The sequence below is a fragment of the Lingula anatina genome, chromosome 5 (assembly GCF_051362555.1).
Source record: "Lingula anatina isolate TDL-2025a chromosome 5, LinAna3.0, whole genome shotgun sequence".
Taxonomy (NCBI): domain Eukaryota; kingdom Metazoa; phylum Brachiopoda; class Lingulata; order Lingulida; family Lingulidae; genus Lingula; species Lingula anatina.
Window position 1 is genome coordinate 12722997 of NC_141771.1, and position 20010 is coordinate 12743006.

Sequence of the window (20010 nt, forward strand, 5' to 3'; positions counted from 1 at the left end):
CAGCGAGAGCAAGGTATTATCCCGTAATCAAAGTGGATTTCAAACGAGCGTTAAACATTTAATTACTTTCTTTTCACAATACATTGATGTAAATATCACACATGTTTTAACAGAATTATCTAGTTGTTGATAAAATATTCCAACACCGTCGTGCATTATAAGTCATGTTGAATACGAATATCTAGAAATATAATAGTCAGGATGCTTTGAAGTGTGGTGTGTTAAAAACCATTATCCGAATGGATTTTATTTTCCTACAAGATCATTCAACAATACACCGTTTATACATTCGTTTTATACCCTCCCGTACAAATAGTGGTGTGGTCACTCCCTTGCCTCCAATACATCTATAAGTTTTTTTCTCCTTTGAAGTGCTTTTTCTTGATCCCTGCCCCCATGGGGTCCTGAAGCAAATTTGGCTTGGTTGCTACCTCGGCAACCTTAGCCAATTATAAATATCCAAGATGGCCACCAATTCCCATAGAAATAAACACACTTGCTTACAATTTATATCCCTATATATATATATAACACCTTGCTTATCACGTATATCCCTATATAAATGTGTGTGTGTTGATTGGTATTTTATTCCCAATAATCAACTTAGCAAGATGGAAAGTGGGAGACTTCGAAATGCTAACCTTGCTATTTAAAGCCATAAACTGCCTAAAGATCTAGTTTATATCCAAAATAACTCGCGTCTTCCTTGTAAATATCCCAGACTTGCCTAGCCAATCTTTGGTCAATCCCGCTGTAGTATTTGTGTATTAGCGTCTGGTTGCTAGGGATCTCGACCTTGCGGTGGGATTGCGGGAATTGACTTATCAAGTTTTCAGCATCAAGCAGATGAAAAAGGTTTGCTGCATCAGTTTGTAGAGTTTCGTGATGAACAATGATGTCGTATCCGATATAACAGGGTCTGCAAAAGTCGTCAACTAAATTCCAGTGAATATTGTCTGCTCCATTATCCGCTATGTATCGAAGTAAATCCCAAAATGTCATGTCTTTGCTTTTTGAAATATTCCTGTTGTACTGTTGGTTGATATAAGCTCTCACTCCTGGACCTAGCTGGTGTTGCACTTGCTCCTTGAAAACTGACACAATTCGTTCTAATGGGTGACGCACAACTAAAACCTTCAGATAATTTTTCATGCGCATTATTCTTTCACTGTTGTTGAATTTGACTAACCGGGTAAAGGTTTGTTTCTTGTTCTTGTTGGATGTTAGATTTGATGAAGAAAAATGTCCAGTTAGCATGTTATATACTATTTTCCAGTTACGACTTGCGGCTTTATACATAAAACACAAAATGAGTTTGTGTTTGTCATCCACAAGAATCCATTTTGCACTTAAATTTTGGGAGTATGAAACATTTCTTATGTTGCGGCATCTGTCTTGTAACATACTTTTTCTCCTATTGATAACTGACACCCATTCATCTGGCACCTTGTTCCAACTGAATGACTGAAAGAATATTGTAAAAAGTTACCTCAACAGAGAAACATGGTTATGGGTAAAAAGGAGGTCAACAAAGATCAGCGTGGAGGCAGAGGATCCAGTGGCGCAGCTCAAATCTCTGCAGTTTGACGGGGTTTAAATAGTTGAAATGCATATGTGATAATGTAATTTGATACAGAATTGTAGTTTTGAGATTATATTTACTTTTGTCTCAAATCTATAGTTGCCAATGTGCGTAATTACTGTAGCACTGAGATGTAAGAATGGTGCGTTTTCAACGCTATTAACCATCAAAATACATGCAAAGCAAAATAAAAGAATGGCGGCGACCCTGATGTTTTTATGTGCAAACACGAAGTGAATAGAAATGTTTCATCAAACGGGTGAAGTCATTGAAAAATAAGTTGAGAAATGTATACAGAAATGCCTGCCAGATTGTACCAGTACGTATCAACTTTCATTCTCCCCGGATTTGTTACAAATTATGGAGGTACACCTGTATTAACTGTCATCACTTTAAGTAATCAGAAACTGCATGTGTACTAAGCCTCGCATCTCGATCAAGGCACTAATGTTGTTAGAATTTTGAGAGTGAAGTTGTGAAATCTGAACAATGTCTTTCAGTTTTTAAAAGAACATCGTTTATGCAACGTAGAAAGATTATCAAATATACGAATGTTATGAAGTGGTGAATGTATTCGGCCAGGTCACTTTTAAGCGTGTCAATTTTCTTTCTAAGTAATGGCTAGGTCATCAACGAATGTCTTACGGAGTTTACAGTTTGGCCAACCAGTGCAAGAGCAAGAGGTCAGGTCACAGATTACAAATAACGTCTGTGACGTGCATCATTGTAAAATAGGTCAAGACGTAATTATCACACTTTGTGTCTCACTGGTTAGTCATATAAGCCCCCAAATCTAAGCATTCTACCTATCCTCAAAATTTCATCAAAATCCGCCCATGACTTTTTTCATAATGCCGCGGACAGACAAACTAACTAACAGTAAGGAAAATATTACCTCCTTGGCGGAGGTAATTGGTTGCGAAATGTACGGAGAAATACCTGCCAGATTTTAGCATCTATAGCATCATGTTCTAGATGGTATTTATGTGTAACGTTGGAGAAGTTGATAAGTGTGACGTCCCCATGACTTGCAGCTTCCTTTCGGAGAAAAGGGCGGATCTCAGGTTGGCGGTGGCTAACTGGAAAATCTTGTACATACATTCATATTGATATTTCATGAACTTCAATTGAAGAGCTTTAATCCCTTTTTCAATTATCATACAGTAATTTTGATTACGTCCATGGAGTTAAGTGGGCTGAGATTTTGAAAAGGTCATCAAAAAACTTGAAATCTTTTAATTTTTTATTCTCTCAAGTTGATATTTTCTATCTCAGAATCATTTTTCATTTCATTTTCCATTAAGGATATTGTTATATCCTTAAATCAACGATATAATTTTCATATAATTTTTATTCCATCGATAGTTGTTTTGAACGAGATTCAATCAAAAACTTAATAGCAAGCAATTCTGTTTCACATGTTATGCACTGTCCCTTTGACAATTGTTTGCTCGACATTTTTAATCGAACAGAAACTAAATTTTATGTCATTTTTACAAGAAGTCAAAGTATAATTACCTGGAGCGGTACCCATCCAATGCAAATACAACAGTATTGCAGAGCACATAGTGACCAGTAAAACCAGTACCTTGAAGATCCTTTTCAGTGCCATTATAAGAACAACCCTTTATCCAGACAAGAGTCGTTAAAGTTAAAATTATGTAATTTGTCTGTATTTTAAGTTGTTGTTTGCAATCACTTGCAATAAGCATTAAAATTAACGTAGTATGATGAAACTCGTTTAAATACGCTCATACCAGTACGGCATACATATTTCAGTATGATCATGCAATTGTGGCTTGGTTGTGCATCACGAAACAACAAGGTTTGACCCGAAATATTACACAGTAATTCCACACTCAGGAACGAGTTTACGTTATCAGATCTAAAGCTGAAGCTCCTGTGCGGTGTGGATATAATTTTACGCAATAGGGGGTTTCTGCAAGTAATTATAGGCCTACATTATTTACTATCATCTAGGAGTTATGATTTATGTTCTAGATTGAATTCAAATGTCAAATGACACTACTAAGTACTTCGTGGCATATTGATTTATTGATTAGTCTCAAATTACTCTCAGTTTCAACCTCAAACGGTGGAGTGAATACACCAGAAAACAAAAACAACTTCCCAAATGCAAATTGTGAGAAATCATGATCAGCCATGTAACGTTCGGTGCAGAAGCAAGACTGGCTATTATTCTGCTTCTTTAAACACTATTCCCATTTGTACAGTAACTACAGATCTCTTCTTCTGATTTACTAAATCTAAACAACTTTCCGTCATGTCATTTAAAGAGATAAACAAAACACAACCGATATAAAATACCGCGATATAATCATTTATTCCTTTAACTTTATGAAAAATAGCAATATTTCAAACGAGATGGAGAAGATATTTCTATTGCAGATATAAGATAAGTATGTGAATGAAAACGACGAGAAAAAAATCCAAAAAACATGATTTTGCTGAGAGCAAGGTTTTGTCCCACCTTAAACGCGGACTTTAAATGGATGTTAATTAATTACTTTTAAGCTTTTGATTTACCAATATACTCAAAATATACTGATGTATATACTTTGCGTTGCGTTCTGTGTATTTTCATCTCAAATTCCATCCACCTTTCATTAATCAACGATTGTTTAAAACATGCCTTATAATATTTCTCCAAATTTTATCAATAGTTGTTTTGAACTAGACATAATCAATACTTGTGTTATTGTTATCAAGCAGGTACAAAGATTTAAACAATATGCTTACCCTTCCAATACAGCAAGAACAATATTGCAGAGCAGTATGTTATTACCAGTAGCACGACAGACCTTTTTCCATGCCATTGTAATATTAAGTATCTAATATCACCATGGATGACTGCTTCTCTAACCGATGGATTCTCACTTACACAAGTAAACCTTTCACTCCCACGATCAACCCCAGATACGTTGATCTAAAACTTCACGTAAGTGTGTGCGACAGAATCCAAGTCAACCACAAGGCTAAATTAACGTATCTCTGCTTTATTAAAGCAATAATAACTCTTCCTTTGAGATTCAAAATTCCGCATGAAATACATTGTAAACAACGCATGGAAATATATTCTATTGTATTTTACCACTAAAACGGCCGTTATTGTAGTAAAACTAAAATATGTGCTTGTCAATAGGGCTTACGATGCTTTCATCAAGGCATTCGTTGCTAATGACGTAATGGTGTCACGCGGATTCTCGCGTTCATTCGAGACCAAAATAACATATGGCGCCAAACGCATTAATGCGGACGCAGACGTAAGTTGCGAGTTTTTGTACAGTGCGTCGGATAACGAAAAGCCCAGAATGGCACACATTGTGGATATTAATGTATTTTTAACAAAAAGACGAATATATCTCATGAATCTTATATAGTGTTGTTGTTGTCTGCTTTTCCCGCGGTTTTAAGTAGGTCAACAGTGACTATGCGATGTCAGAGAGAGCTCCGTCAGTTAAAATCTCTTAAGAGATTTTAACAAAAAACCGTACGTTTAGGAAAAAAACCCTGGATTATCTTTGAATGCAGGAATGGGGTCGCTGACCATTGGTAAGTACGGGAAAATTGCCGTTTACTCCAGGAAAATCCAATTTTTGGCCAAAATGAAGAGTTATTATGACTTTAAGCAAGTGACGCGGAGTCATTACAAGAAGTGGCTTTTATATACCCTCAAATAGGGCGATCGACAGATTGATTTTTCACAAGATATTCACAGATATGTCTTTAGATAAATAGTCAGTCATTTGATTCTCTGGCTATTTGAAAATTTGCCTATAATATCTGCTTTCCAGGTAGAGGGTAGCTTTTATACATATTTTATCTGTCATTACAATCTCTTAAACGGATTCAGTGCTGCAAGTTTGCCCGCCAAGACTAAATTACTTATAATTACGTCCTTTACTCGTCAGGATTGCCTTTTGAATTCGGGTCGATCCCGACAAAGGGTTACATTTTATTTTGCGAGGAATTTATGAATGCAGTATGAAAAATACTAACCTTCGCATTTATTATATATTTATGCATTTTTGTGGCGTAAACATCCACAGATGGAGGTGAAATACCAGTACATCATGCATACTTCAATCTCATGTGCGGTACGACTGATTCATTCTCATATATTCGGTCTCTTTAAGGCGACACGATTGATGAGTCTACCGAAAAATGTTTTATTTTATTTTTAGCAAACTTAATAGTGTTTGAATTAATTTTAAAACGTTTAGGTATTTTATAAACCATAGACGTGTTGGGAATATATAAGTATTTTATTGCCTGTTCCCAAGAGCGTTAAATGCCCCTACACTCAAATTCCCCCCTGTCTCATTTAACGCTCACTTACGGTTCTCAATCTGTCCGAGAACATAATGTTTTTTTCACTTTTTAATGAAAAATGTTCTTAATCTGTTCTAGGACATTCTGAAGGACTTCGCAAAAACAGTTCTAGGACTGTTACATTCATTACAGAACAACATAATAGCTGTAAAAAAATACACCAAATGTTCTAAATTAGATTGGGAACTGTAAGTGAACGTCAAATGGAACAGATTTTCGCAGGAGTAGTGTCTTCATTCAAAAAGTCTCCGTTGCAATATTAGCCTTGAGATAACTTTTAACTGTCGAGCTTGAGGGCCCCGTGGCACCGGTAGCACCGGTAACTGAGGCATAGCAGTTGCGCCCGAGTAACTTCAGCGCAAAACGATACGTCCGAGAAAAACCAGTTGCACCAAACTGGAGTAGTATTTTCACCAGTTTTAACTTGGTCGTAAATTCACGCCTGCCTTTTAGGTGGTGTATGTCGGCCGTAGCTTGTTTGCCACTATTGTACTTATAATGTGAAAATGTGTGTTATTATTTGTTCGTTTCTTTTACAAGTCTGTATAACTGTGCAGCGCGGCTTCGTTTTCAAAACGCATTCCCAGCGGGCACTCAACGTTGATTCAACATTGAGGATAGGTTGAGATGATGTTGATCCATCAATATTGATAGATCAACAAGATCTCAACATTGAATCAACCTTTTCTTGTCAACCAATATTCAATGTTGATAGATCAACAGGGTCTCAACATTGATTTAACCTTTCTTTGTCAATCAATTTTCAATGTTGATAGATCAACAGGATTTCAACATTGAATCAACCTGTGTTTGTAAACCCTTTGTCAATGTTGACATATCAACTGGATCTCAACATTGGGTCAACCTTAACCTTATAACCTTAATCATAACCTTGATAATAGTTTTAAATGATTATCTCACTAGAGAGGTATGCATAGGGTAATTACCCCTCATAAAACGCTTGTTTTACCCCTTTTTCATTAAAATTAATTTTGTGAAAAAAGCGGTCGTCAGTTTTTTTTTAAACTTTCCAGATTTGATGTTCAGGTTATCTTAAAAAAAAAAAGAAAAAAACATAGGGTCACCAGCCTTACTTTATGGCAAATGGACAAAATTTTACTCAAGGTTGAAGAAAAAGCTTGAAAAAGCCAAAAATGCCTGTTTTTCTGGAAATTTAAGTTAGCTGTGAGAAAAAATTAGACGGGTGACCCTTTGTTTTTGTTTTCTTAAAATTATCTTAACTACCTGATGTGACGTTATTGTGTTAATTATTTTAGTAAAGCTAATTTGTTGTTTAATTTTTATGAGTAATTGCCGTACGTATGTGCCTGAATACTTCTATAATGTAAATGAAGTGCGGGACTGTTATTAAGGGCGAGACTCCGGATAACATGAACTGATGCAACACGTGAGTGTGGACAGTGTGTAACAATTTTACAGTACAAAAACTGTACTTTTTTAACTGTACTTTGTGAGGCCACACTATCAGGAGGATCGTTCAACAGATAAGGACATGGAAAACGGTGACATTGCGTCTTCAAAACCCCACACTATCAGGAGGATCGTTCAACAGATAAGGACATGGAAAACGGTGACATTGCGTCTTCAAATCCCCACACTATCAGGAGGATCGTTCAACAGATAAGGACATGGAAAACGGTGACATTGCGTCTTCAAAACCCCACACTATCAGGCGGATCGTTCAACAGATAAGGACATGGAAAACGGTGACATTGCGTCTTCAAAACCCCACACTATCAGGCGGATCGTTCAACAGATAAGGACATGGAAAACGGTGACATTGCGTCTTCAAAACCCCACACTATCAGGAGGAACGTTCAACAGATAAGGACTCAGAAAACTGTGACATTGCGTCTTCAAAACTTAACTGTCTACGAATCTGTTAGAATTTAACTGTATTTGACAAATGTTAAAGTTTATGCAACATGATAGTATTAGTTAGTGTATGTAGTGTATGTTCATTGTTTGTAATATATTATATTCATATTTAAATTAGTTGTTGTTTGTCTTTTTTTATGTTCGGGCTGTTTTGGTCCGTACATCATGCATACTTCATTCTCATGAGCAACAAACTGGAAAGTTTTAAAAGAATCTGACGACCCATAGGTGGATACAGGGGCCTGTCCCGGTGTCTGGACCTCCCCCCTTTTCTTCCGAAATTACCTTTTTTTGTAGGTAATTTTCCTAATTTTCCCCCCTTTTCAGATCTGAGTCTTTTTTTTTCAAGAAATGCTTGATATCTTGGAGAACACCTTCAGCCATCAGGCAAATTTCAATCAAATATCCTGATAGCCTAATTGATATATCAACGTTAATTCAATTTTCAAATTCAACTTAATTTCAACATTGATTCAACATTGAGGTATCAATGTTGATTCAACATTGATACCTCAAGGTTGATTCAACCTTAATGGTTCAACGTTGATTCAACTTTCATAGTCAAAGTCATATCAACATAGTTTCAAAGTTGACCGTCAAAGTTGATTCAACATTGATACCTCAAGGTTGATTTGCCCGCTGGGTTACAATATATATACAATATATTATATTACTCGTACAGGAAAAACGTTTTAACTTTTAATATATATATATATATATATATATATATATATATATATATATATATATATATTGTGTGGGTGTGTTCGTGTGTGTGAAACGTCGGCATAGTTACTGCTGACTAGGCTGTGAGTGGTGTTTCATACGTTTTGCATGGGCTTCCTCCTGTTTCTTCCCTTCAACGGCACTGACACCAGATCGCACAGTGCTTCTCCATCCAACTCAGTCATGGGTCAGTGACTCCCAGACTGAAGAAGGATTTCAGCCTGCTTCAAATGTGCGTGTGGGGCACGTTTATACCCGAGCTTTGACAAATACTCTGCGTTGAACTCAAATTTATACCGTGCCAAAATTGAGAACCATTTAATCTTCAGAAACAATCAAACCGTACCACTAAATTATGTCCTGTTATAGTTCTTTGTGTGTTTTCAAATGAATTATTTTTTTAATATCCTCAGAGGACCGAATATTTTATTTCACCTCAAGACCTTTAAATAAGTTTTATTAACTTTATCCTCATTTAGTGAGTTTGACAATTTATATTACTGTACAATCCAACTGTTTTAGTTGCAAATAAACATTATTATTATTATTTTTATTATTATATTCGTTTTCCATGCGGTTTACGAGCTGCGCTATATCACAAATTGCAACATCGCAATATTCACTGGTGAAAATAAAATGTGAAATACTCCAAAATTAGCAGGGATACGCCCATACTAATGCACTTGAAAAGGAAATCAAATACTGGCAATCTCACTGTGACCTTGAAATCGACCTTTGACCTACTTTTCACCATGAACCACACTTTGCAAATTTCCAAGGTCTCATAGTTACTAATGAATTCGGGAAGTCCTATATTCACAATCTTACCGCAATCTTGGATTTGATCTTTTACTTTTCCCCACGATTTTCTTATGAATGGTAATTTTCTAAAAAAAATTGAGAACTTTTGTTTACTGCATTTTGTATAGCTTGTCAAGCACAGCACTGGAGGTCGTGTCCCTTTTTTTTTTTTTTTTTTTTCCAAGACGAATGAGCTTACTTCAACTGGTGGTACAATACCCGAAGGCCGTGCCGTCTCTCTGATCCTTTGGTTTTAAACGAAATTTAATCAAATATTTTGTAATAGCATGTTATGCAGTGTCCCTTTAACAATTGTTTGCTTGACATTTTTAGTCGAGCAGAAATCAAGTTTTATGTTATCATTTTTAAAGAAGTCAAAGTATAATTACCTGGAGCATCCAATGCAAATACAACAGTATTGCAGAACACATAGTGACCAGTAAAACCAGTACCTTGAAGATCCTTTTCAGTGCCATTATAAGAACAACCCTGTCAGCATGCAGCAATCGTCAAAGTTAAAGTTATATATTAATATTGATGTGCTTTAAATTGCTTTTGGCAGTCGCTTGCAGTAGGCATTACAAATTAATACGGTATTAATTAAGGAACACCTTTAGCCTGTTTTAAATACGCTCTTACCAGTATGGCATATATATTTCAATATGGTCATGTAAGTATGGCTTGGTTGTGCAAAACAAGGTTTGGCCTGAAATATAAGCCAGTAAGACCTTCCTCAGGAACGAATTTATGTTAACAAACCTAAAGATGCAGCTCCAAAATGTGTGCGATTTGGATGTAAATTTACATATTAGACTAACAAGTAACTACTAACTGATCACCTAGGATTTATGATTTATGTTCTAGATTGATTTCAAATGGCAAATGACACTGCTAAGTACTTCGTGGCTTATAGATTTATTGATAAGTTTCAAGTGACTTCCGGTTTCACCCTCCAACGGTGGAGTGAAAACAAATAAAGATATTTCACCAAATTCAAACTGTGAGAAATCGGCCGTTTAATGTTCAGTGCAGAACCAATACTGCCAGTTATTCTGATTCTTTTAACACCATTCCCATTTGTACAGTAATTACAGATCTCTTCTTCTGATTTACTAAATCTAAACGCCTTCCCTTCATTTCATTTAAAGAGATAAACAAAACACAACCGATATAAAATACCGCGATATTACCATTTATCCCTTTATGAAAAAATAGCAATATTTCAAACCAGATGGAGAAGATACTTTTATTGCAGATATAAGATAAATATGTGAATTAAAACGACGAGAAAAAAATCCGAAAATCATGATTTTGCTCAGAGCAAGGCTTTGTCCCACCTTAAACGCGGACTTTAAATGGATGTTAATTAATTTCTTTTAAGCTTTTGATTTACCAATATACTCAAAATATACTGATGTAAATATTGTGCGTTGCAATGGTCTGTTTTAAAAACAGAATCATGTGGCATTATGATTTAATAACAAAGAAGGCATTCCAATAGCTTTGCAGTACTAGGTGAGTCAAATACGAAACATAATGGTTGGCATGCTTTGAAGTGTAGTGTGTTATAAATAACGAACAGATTTTATTTTACTACAAGAACATTTAACATTACATCTCGGCTACATTCGGCCACTATCCCCCGGTATTTACAAACTGACGCTCTCCTTAATAACACGTATGACACTGGACTATTATTTGTCCTATTCCAAAATCTTTAATTTCTTACAGTTCTTTGGGAACAGGTCCACTTGTTGAATCAAATTTGTTCTAGGAAACGGATTTGATTGTGAACCTAGACAATACCTCAAATGTTTAAATAAACATCTCTGTTGAACATAGTGGGAAAAAATATTAAAAATTATGTAAAGCAATATGGCTTCTATACGTGCCTTGTGGCCATCACGGTCGTCCATGTTCTATATATTTTTTTCAACTAAGAGAGAGTTGTAAGCTTGTTGCAGACTTAATAACTTTGCTAATGATGTTGACTTTTCTGTCTGTAATCAAATCTCTCCGGTCAACGGCAACGTTGGTGGATAAAACAAAAAGGCAAAGTTTCACTTTTCTTTTCTTGTCTATCAATAGAATATCATAACCATTTAAAGCAAAACTCACAACACTAACTCCGGTACTATATGGTCCAGTCTGCACATTTTCGAATTCCAGCGTATAACAAAACGTACTTTTCACATCAAGAAAAACTGATTTTCAAAAACATTAAGTAGCCTTGAAATGTACTATATGTACCTTAAATTCGTAAAAACAACAGGTTGTCAAAGCTTAGCGTTTTTGCGTAGCCTAATATACGCTATTTTTGCCTTTAGTCCCGTCGTTGTATCTGTTCATAACATGTTAAACAACAGAACCATGCACTCCGAGTATTGAAATAGTGGCAACCATGTAAACATCCTGAGACTTGTGTAATAGGCGTGTTTTTGTACTGAACCGCGCATTTCGATTATGTGCAGCTGCACACACCCGAAGACTAAACCACAGTCAGTAGCGTTTCTTATTGTACATCATTTTGAATAATGTAGCAAAATTTCTGGCGGCGAATCAAATATTTGTAGCAGTTACTTCTTGATGACCATTTTCCCGCCAACTCACAGGCTTGTCCTCTACCATTTGGTGCAGAATCAGTAATTTGTACTTGGCGGTAGATCTAATGTCTGTTACCGTCTGTACCTAGTGAACCGATCAACGTTTTGTTCTGCAGAACCAGCGTTACACAATATCAGGTAGTAGCTCAAAGATTAGCGACAGTCTCAGAACCACCAATCAAAGGTTTGGAGCTTTCGATATCCATTTCCACGGTAACGGTCACGTGACCATTCGCTTTGTTTCCATTGCGGTCTCGATCTGGGGCTGTGCTGTGTCTCAGCTCAGTTTGCTTTCGTTTTTCATTTAGAGGCAGCAGCTGGTCGTTGTTCACACAGAGACTCGTCCTTGCTTCGCCTTTGTCCATTGATGTTCGTGTCCACCGCGTAGAGTTGATTATATTTCTGTCGTCTTGCCATCTTGAGAACTTTCGTTTCAAAGCATTCTGAACCTAATATGAAACAAAAGGGACCAGCTGTAGACTACATAAGTTACAGAAAGACGAAAAAGTGGATTGGTCCTGATGTATTTCGAGTTGGACATGACCACGGTGCATATGTAATAATTAGATCACCATTCTTAACATTGCATATAATGTTTATGAATTATGAAATTTGTTTTCCCCCTTTTTTGTTAATACTGAACAGAGAAAGAGAGAAATATTAAAACAGCAATAGCTCTAAAGCGTATTATGCCTGATAGTGGTAACGCGTGATGCCTAACTGTGGCTATAATAACAGCAATACATAATTAATATAAGGCATCCATTAACTTATGAAACTGAAAATGCCCCTACCTCCCCGTTAAAGAAACAGTAAAACAAAGCGACGAAGAATCCCTGTGTGGACTGCAAGAAGGCATTGGTATACCTAAACACTTTGGTTGTGATAGGATCATTGCTCGGTGGGTACAGGAACAGCATATACGTGGCGCCGACTAGCGGCATTAAAATCAGAGTGGCCTTGACGGCCTTCCTGGAATGCCTGGTTTCTAAGCTATTTGACGCCCGTAGCTTGGTTATCAGCACCCACACTATTGTTCCCAGGAATATGAGATTGACCTATTTGTAAGAATAAGGAAGAATTTGACGGGTACCATTTTATTGGTATGGGCTGTGTTTAATGGCATAGAAATGCCTCCAAACACATGTACTATACAATGACAAACATTTGGGAAAATGGCGGAATTATACTACAGCAAACCGCTTAATAAATCTAGATTTCCATTAAAACTGATGCAAGGTTTTACATTTAGTCTTTATCTGCACACAAAAAATCACTAATCATTTCTTTTTCATGAATTGGAACGGAATGTACATTACAGATTTTCTCATAATATCTTGGTTTAGTTTGGCCATTCAGAAACTCTTATGATTATATGACCGACCATCAGTATATGTATCATTGTATCTTCACGTTTTCCGTATGTCATTTTCTTAACCAATTGCAATCATTCATAAAATTCTTGTAATATCATATTACAGAGAATATAGAGTGAAAACAATGATCTGGATTGTAGTGCCAATGGTACTCTTTACTTACCCCTAAGACGAATAATATGGGTCCCGTCACAATATAATCTTCGGGTTGACTGTTATAATTCTCTGCACCCCAGCAGTTCCTGTCAACGAAAAAAAATCCATCGTTTACTCAATTTAACTCACATGAAGTCAAAGGAGTCTCTGAGACACGTTTGCTGTAATAATTTGGTTCTTAAAAAGACAGTAGAGATAATTTTAAGTTGAAAATTTCATTTTATAAGCATTTGTACTATTATTATTACTCCAAGTACGAATTATAAATACTGACGACTGAGTGTGTGTGTATATATATATATATATATATATATATATATATATATATATATATATATATATATATATATATATATATATATATATATATACTGTACATGTAAATATAAGTTATGTCAGAATTTTTTTTGGGGGGGGGTATATTTATGATTTTAGCAAAGATGGAGGGAAACTATTACTGATACTAAATATTAAATATACTCACTCGTCACTTTGTAAATGGTGTTTTGTTAAAGCCCATGCGATGGACGTAGGTGCAGGGGCTCCTGCAAAATAAAACTTATCCTGTAGAAAATCAGAGTTTCTCTGTAATAAAAAGTTAAAATAAGTGCCAAGTACAGTCTCTTTTAATACATGCATGTATATTTAAACATACACTATAACGCAGACCTGCTGTATACTGATTATTGTAATGATGTTTGATATTATATGTTCATTTCTGTTCTATTCATCACGTTCTTCCACCTTAACCATCGACGAAAATGTTAAAATATGAAAGCACCGGTTTAGTTTAATAGCACCTCCTATTTCATTATGGAATTGCAAACAAAAAATGGTTTTGCATTTATTCTAAATTCCATAACTTCACATTATTCAGGTTGATATATAATGTCCCAAAAAACCACACACTTTGTATATTTGTAGATTCCATGCATTGTTTCCAACAGGTGAATACCAGCATGTTCCAATTCCAACATTAAAAACGACAAATATCATGTAAGGATAACATGACAGCATAAATTTATCATGATTCATAAAGAACGTACTTTACAAATAAAACAAACGTCCAGTGATGGAGCAATGGTTTGAGAGAAGAAAATAACATGCCGCGCAGGCGTTTTTTTTTCTGTGTTCATGAAAGCAGTACAGTGCCCTATTTTGTTAAAAAAAAAAACAATGGCTAAAATTATATCAAAACACTCCTTTATCACTTCAACTGTGGAAAATACAATCACAAGCTTCCAACGTGATTGGAGTTTGCCACGTGTCATATACATGTACCCTGTAAAATCTAGTCTATTGTCTGTTTCAAACAAGCTCAGAGCCTCTCTTTGTGCCCACGCAAAGATATTTGCCACTCGTGGTTTTGAAAGCACATTAAAGAACAGGTTGCTTACCCCAACCAATAAGCAGGTAAACCCACAGCTTGACCTTGTCGGCAGAGAAGGCCCACACCACCATAAGATGTAGGTACAAACCCTCTACAAACATCCAGAAGTAATTCGTGGAATGCACATAATGCCAGACCACCAGTATGGCCTTGCACAGCCACTGGAAGAGAAAAGAGACGATGTCACTTTGAAATGTGTTTGGTGTGCCTTGCTGCAGCACATCCAGCAGAATTGAACTTATTGTCACACATAACACAATCTCGCTTTCTTAATACCACCATGGTGGAACACAGTTGGTAGTGCAATTACAGTTTTAATATATTTTAATGATTAAATGCAGAGAGAGAGAGAGGGGGGAGGGGGGGGGGGTTACCTGTGTCTCCTCTTCCAGGTGGATCTTAGGCAACAAAAGGTTCATGACCAGCATCCAGCTTATATTCCGCACCAGGAAGGACACCATGAGATGACAGTGGATTGTATTTCGTAAGCATCTTAAACTCCTAAAAGTACGGTTACAGAGAACTGAAACTCCATCATAGAGCAGTTTCTTTTCTATATTTTAGTGAAATAAACAAGCTTTTTGGTGTAGTGCCCCATTGCACATGAAAATGACAGTTAAAATTCGCGGCTTTTAGATATTTGAACTAAGAACAATGCTTTTTAGCACCCTTATTTTAGTCGATAGCTAAAGTCTGCCAGGGAAATGCACACTTAGCGGGAATATAGCCCCCTTATGCATCTTAACCGTTTACGATTTACCTTTACGAAAACCGCTGGTGCTCATGTCTCAAGCCATTGTACCTTTCTAATGTTTTTTTTTTTTTTTAAGATTTTAATCTTTATAATATCATTTAATATACACACTTAAGGTAACGGCAGCGTAAGACCTGCAGTACAGCATTACCTGAAGTAGACAAATATGGTGAGGGCTACCAGGAGTGCCAGGCTGGACAGACCATACCCAGAGTAGTAGACAAGCCGGACAGGGAAGTTGTGTTCTATGTCCTAAAATAAGAAAATTTTGATCAACAAATGAAAAACACCAACGCCGTTTCTTTTTTTATTTTCTTCTTTTGTATAGCTATTTTAGTGTTAAAATTCCGAGGGGAGAGAATAATGTCGTGCGTAAAGCACATGCCATTAGCTGCATACGAACATGTATAGCTGTGGATCACTAGAAGTGATATTGTTTATATGTAAAATTGTTTGAGAAATATCTCAAAGTAATGGTGTGTCTGATCATCAATTTACAATGATTTTTCTATCGATTCTTGGAATGCGTGGATTATATGAGTGTTTTCTCTCCGATTTCCTCACGCAAAACTTGTTTTCGGCTCACGTTTGAGTGACAGTTTCGCTCTTACATCACGCCATTGACAGACTGTAGGATTCATTTTTTGGATGAGTCATTTTATTTACTAAAATGCTTAATGACATAACATTGTGACATATATAACTTCAATTCATAATCTTTTTGTATCATCGAGGTAAAATTAATCAACCGCTAGTATTAGAGACCTACAAACAAGCGTCACCAAAACACTATATGGAATCTTGAAGGGAACAAAATTCAATACAAGACCGTTTATTTGTAAACTGATACCTCGGCAGAAACTATATATAACATGGCCTTAAACCAATGCTGTGTCATTTCATTGACAATCTGTCCTCGATCTGCTCCTTTCCTCATGTGACCCATGCAATACAGGTAATTATATTCTCCACACTATGGGGTCGGCAATAACATTTAGCAGTTAGCATTAGACATTTAGTTAAATCTGGACCAAAAGTATTAAAATGTAAATTCTACTGATTTTGGAGTCTTACTGGCACCGAGAAGGTGGTGGTCAATATGGTTGTCACTCGGGTTAAAATACAACTTTAACAAATGTTGAAATGAGAAATGTCAAAGGATTCGTCCCTCCCCTCTGTGCTGTTTGAAAATGCATTCCACCAAACGGCATAATATTATGATACATTGCGCATAGTGATTACGAGTATCCTATTACAGAAAATGTTTGTGTTTACTTGTGCTTTATTTGACCATACAAAAAGATTTTGAAAAGATATTTTGACCATAAAAATTTCTGACCTATGAAATAATAGAACTCGTTCAAATAAATCGATAGACAGCTGATACAAATCTCGTGGTGTACATGTAAAATTGTAAAGATAAGCTATTAGAACGTCATTAAGATGATGTCCAATCTATCTGGCTTACGGTAGTGAGGTTTTATATATTGGCGCAAAATTAACGACTTAAATGATATACGCGAGCAGATAATCCGTCCGTCTTTCATAAAATTTCCAAGTAATTCTAGCACACCCGCAAAGTCTGCCTTCGACATTAATGTCGCCTGCAGCGGCCACAACGTTCGTTTTATCATTTCAATAAGTGTTTTATAATTTGATACATGAGTCGTCTGTCAAAACCATTAGATTCTTGAGAAACTGTCTGAATGAAAAACAAACGCCGTTCCTTGGACGCCTCCCGCCCTTAGTCAGACAAGAGGCAGGCGATCTTTCCAACAAAGCGCGCCAATATAGGGGGTGCTGTGACGGCCTAGGTCTACAACTACCACACGCGGCAGGTGGATGGCGTTCACATTCTGAAACGCACGGAACATCTCAATTTCGTCCTTTGCATTTAATTTTGCTGCACGGAAAATTTCATTCGCACTATGAGCTGTCAGATTTCTATTAGAGCTGTCACCCTTGACCGGAAAGGCTACATTTTTATTTTCAAGTTAACTTAATCTTAAAGCTGTAAAGTGTAGAGAGCCACCCGAGGCCATTGCCTCATTATATTACAGAATAAATGTTGGCAAAAATAGTGAGTCTATAATTGAATAGATTTATAACCCGGAAATAGATACTTCAAGAAAATCTGTTTAAAACGAGTACTGAAATGATTCGGGATTATCAGAAATAAATGGCATTGATCTATAAATGAAAATATTGTTACGTGGAAAATATAAGCAAGAATGCCGTTGCTAGTCTGTTTTAAAAATAAGACGAGAAGTTTTTGTTGAACGAGCCAACCTCTGCAGTGTAGGAGACTTAGACTGTTTATATTGGTCGATACATTTTGCTTTTTTAGATTAAAGGTAAAACATTAGAATTCATTTATTGATTATATGTTCTGAACATTTCTTACGTGTGTTTTTTCTCAGTTCAGAAAGCGTCAATGGTCTGTAGTTTCTATATATCATAAAAATAAAACTGCACAATGCTTTGGGGTGCAATATCCCATACACTATATTTTTTGCAAGCGAGCTTTTTACTTGATAACACTTCGTTATCGCAACGGACTTTGAGATAGCTAAAAATCAGAACCAAGTGTTGGTTCCGCCCTAAGTTATTTACACCGTAAATCTGTTCACTATTTATCTCGACTTCCCTCCTACTTATCTCAAAGGTTAAAGTAACAAATGTCGTCTCGACAAAATTCATAGGTTCAGGTCGTTCACCTGCGCACACTTCCGTTGGTCGCGCGTTGAACTGATTTTGAGAGAGAGAGAGAGAGAGAGAGAGAAATAGAGAGTTTTGGTTCGTAAATTTCATTTCAGGTTACGTCCCGAGGACATTTCTAGAGCCGCATTTTGCAACCGGCGTTCTATTGAAAAACTTTGTCATAGGCAATGTTCCGCATCATTACCTACAAACACCCCGATCACATTACAAAAATCTTCAGTTTTCAGCTCTTTCGTGTAAAGTCTCATTTTTAGAATAATGACACCATATTTAACATGAGAACATGTGCATTAAAACTCATACCAAATTCAAGTGTGGATGATATTTTGGTTAACATTTATTTAATGTTTAAGAGAGTAGAAAAGAGGCGATTCATGAACGAATTTCCCCCAGATTAATAACCTAAATTCTAATGACGTCATCGATACATTGACCGGTTTAATACGGCATTTGAACAAAGGAAAATCTAGCCTTGTTCGAAACCTATAAATCCCTTTAGCACTGATTTAATGGCTTGTCACCTTCAAGGTTACACCTGATGGATCTTAACCACACGCTCTTTTAATCTATAGAGCTTATCACAGCAACTGCTCATCTGAAAAGGTTCTCTCGAGATATTTCTGTTAAGGTAAACGATACTCTATTTTCTGTTTCAATTAGTCTCGGGTCAGAACTTCAATGCGCAAATTAAATAGTTCGTATGTGTAGGAGAGAGAGAGAGAGAGAGAGAGAGAGAGAGAGTTCAGTTATGGGTCACAAAAGGATATCGCTGGGTCTTTTTTTTATTTATCACAGAGCAACATTATTTAATATTGGGTTTTTATTTTTGTACTATAATTAAATCTACATTCGATGGCAGACGTACGAAGCTGATGTTATAAAAACACTAGCAGTTGAGGGGAAATCTTATAAACGCTAAATAATCCATGGCACAGAAGCCATTTCTTTGGCGCCAATCCTCACTGACCACAAGTCACTTTTAGTTCAAGTTCTTTCTCAGAGTTACAAACATATTTATATAGGTTCAGTGGGTTAATGAACATGACTGTTTAACCCACGTATGTTAGGTACCCTCTACCACGGTAGCAGATATTATAGGCACATTTTTTACATTTCCATCCTGTAACTTTTCGCCAGATGGAAGCAGAATCTGCAACTGCGCAGATGGCATTGTACTCGCTCTGTAAGGAGTTTCTACAGGAGATTCCTCAGTTAACTTTAAATTTTAGTAAAAAGCTATTCAGAAGGGGCTTTTTTATCTGTCACAAAAAGAGCAAGTTTTTTTTATAAAAAAAAATATTGTATTGATGGCTGTCAAGGGGACTTGGCTTGGGCCTGTGAAATGGCAGTGCCTGAGCAGTTATGCAAACAATTACCAGCCATGTAATCATCCTTGAGATTTCATTGCAGGGTGACAGAGAGCCAAATGAGCGTCTGTTTATCTAAGGACATCTGTGAATATCTTGTGAAAAATATGATAGGTGGTGAATAACGCTTTAAGGTTTGTCTTACCTCCGGGTCCGGCGTGGGAAGCTCTGGTACGCAGGCAGCGTACTCTGCCTTCTCCGCCCACGTACCGTTCACGTGACAGTACCGCGTGGCGTTCTCTGAAACGACAATTGGTATGAATCTAATATCTTCCAGATAAA

The 20010-nt window shown here is 36.4% G+C and overlaps 2 protein-coding genes across 10 annotated transcripts in view; one reads left to right on the forward strand and one right to left on the reverse strand.

Moving 5' to 3' along the window:
• The window catches only part of LOC106165350 (testis-expressed protein 10 homolog), an 87853-nt gene that overhangs the window by 47367 nt on the left and 20476 nt on the right, over positions 1-20010 (forward strand). The gene's annotated exons all lie outside the window — the stretch shown is intronic.
• The window catches only part of LOC106165372 (corticotropin-releasing hormone receptor 1), a 71598-nt gene continuing 62505 nt past the window's right edge, over positions 10918-20010 (reverse strand). For 8 of the 9 annotated variants that reach the window (XM_087012845.1, XM_087012850.1, XM_087012848.1 and 5 more), the window contains 8 exons: positions 19874-19968; positions 15792-15892; positions 15261-15387; positions 14894-15047; positions 13981-14041; positions 13504-13582; positions 12759-13022; positions 10918-12413 (listed from right to left, as the gene is read on the reverse strand). In XM_087012845.1, the coding sequence (XP_086868971.1) occupies positions 12111-12413; positions 12759-13022; positions 13504-13582; positions 13981-14041; positions 14894-15047; positions 15261-15387; positions 15792-15892; positions 19874-19968 (1184 nt within the window). In that variant the 3' untranslated portion in view covers positions 10918-12110. The remainder of the gene's footprint in view (positions 12414-12758; positions 13023-13503; positions 13583-13980; positions 14042-14893; positions 15048-15260; positions 15388-15791; positions 15893-19873; positions 19969-20010) is intronic. The other variant, XM_087012852.1, reaches the window with a different exon arrangement.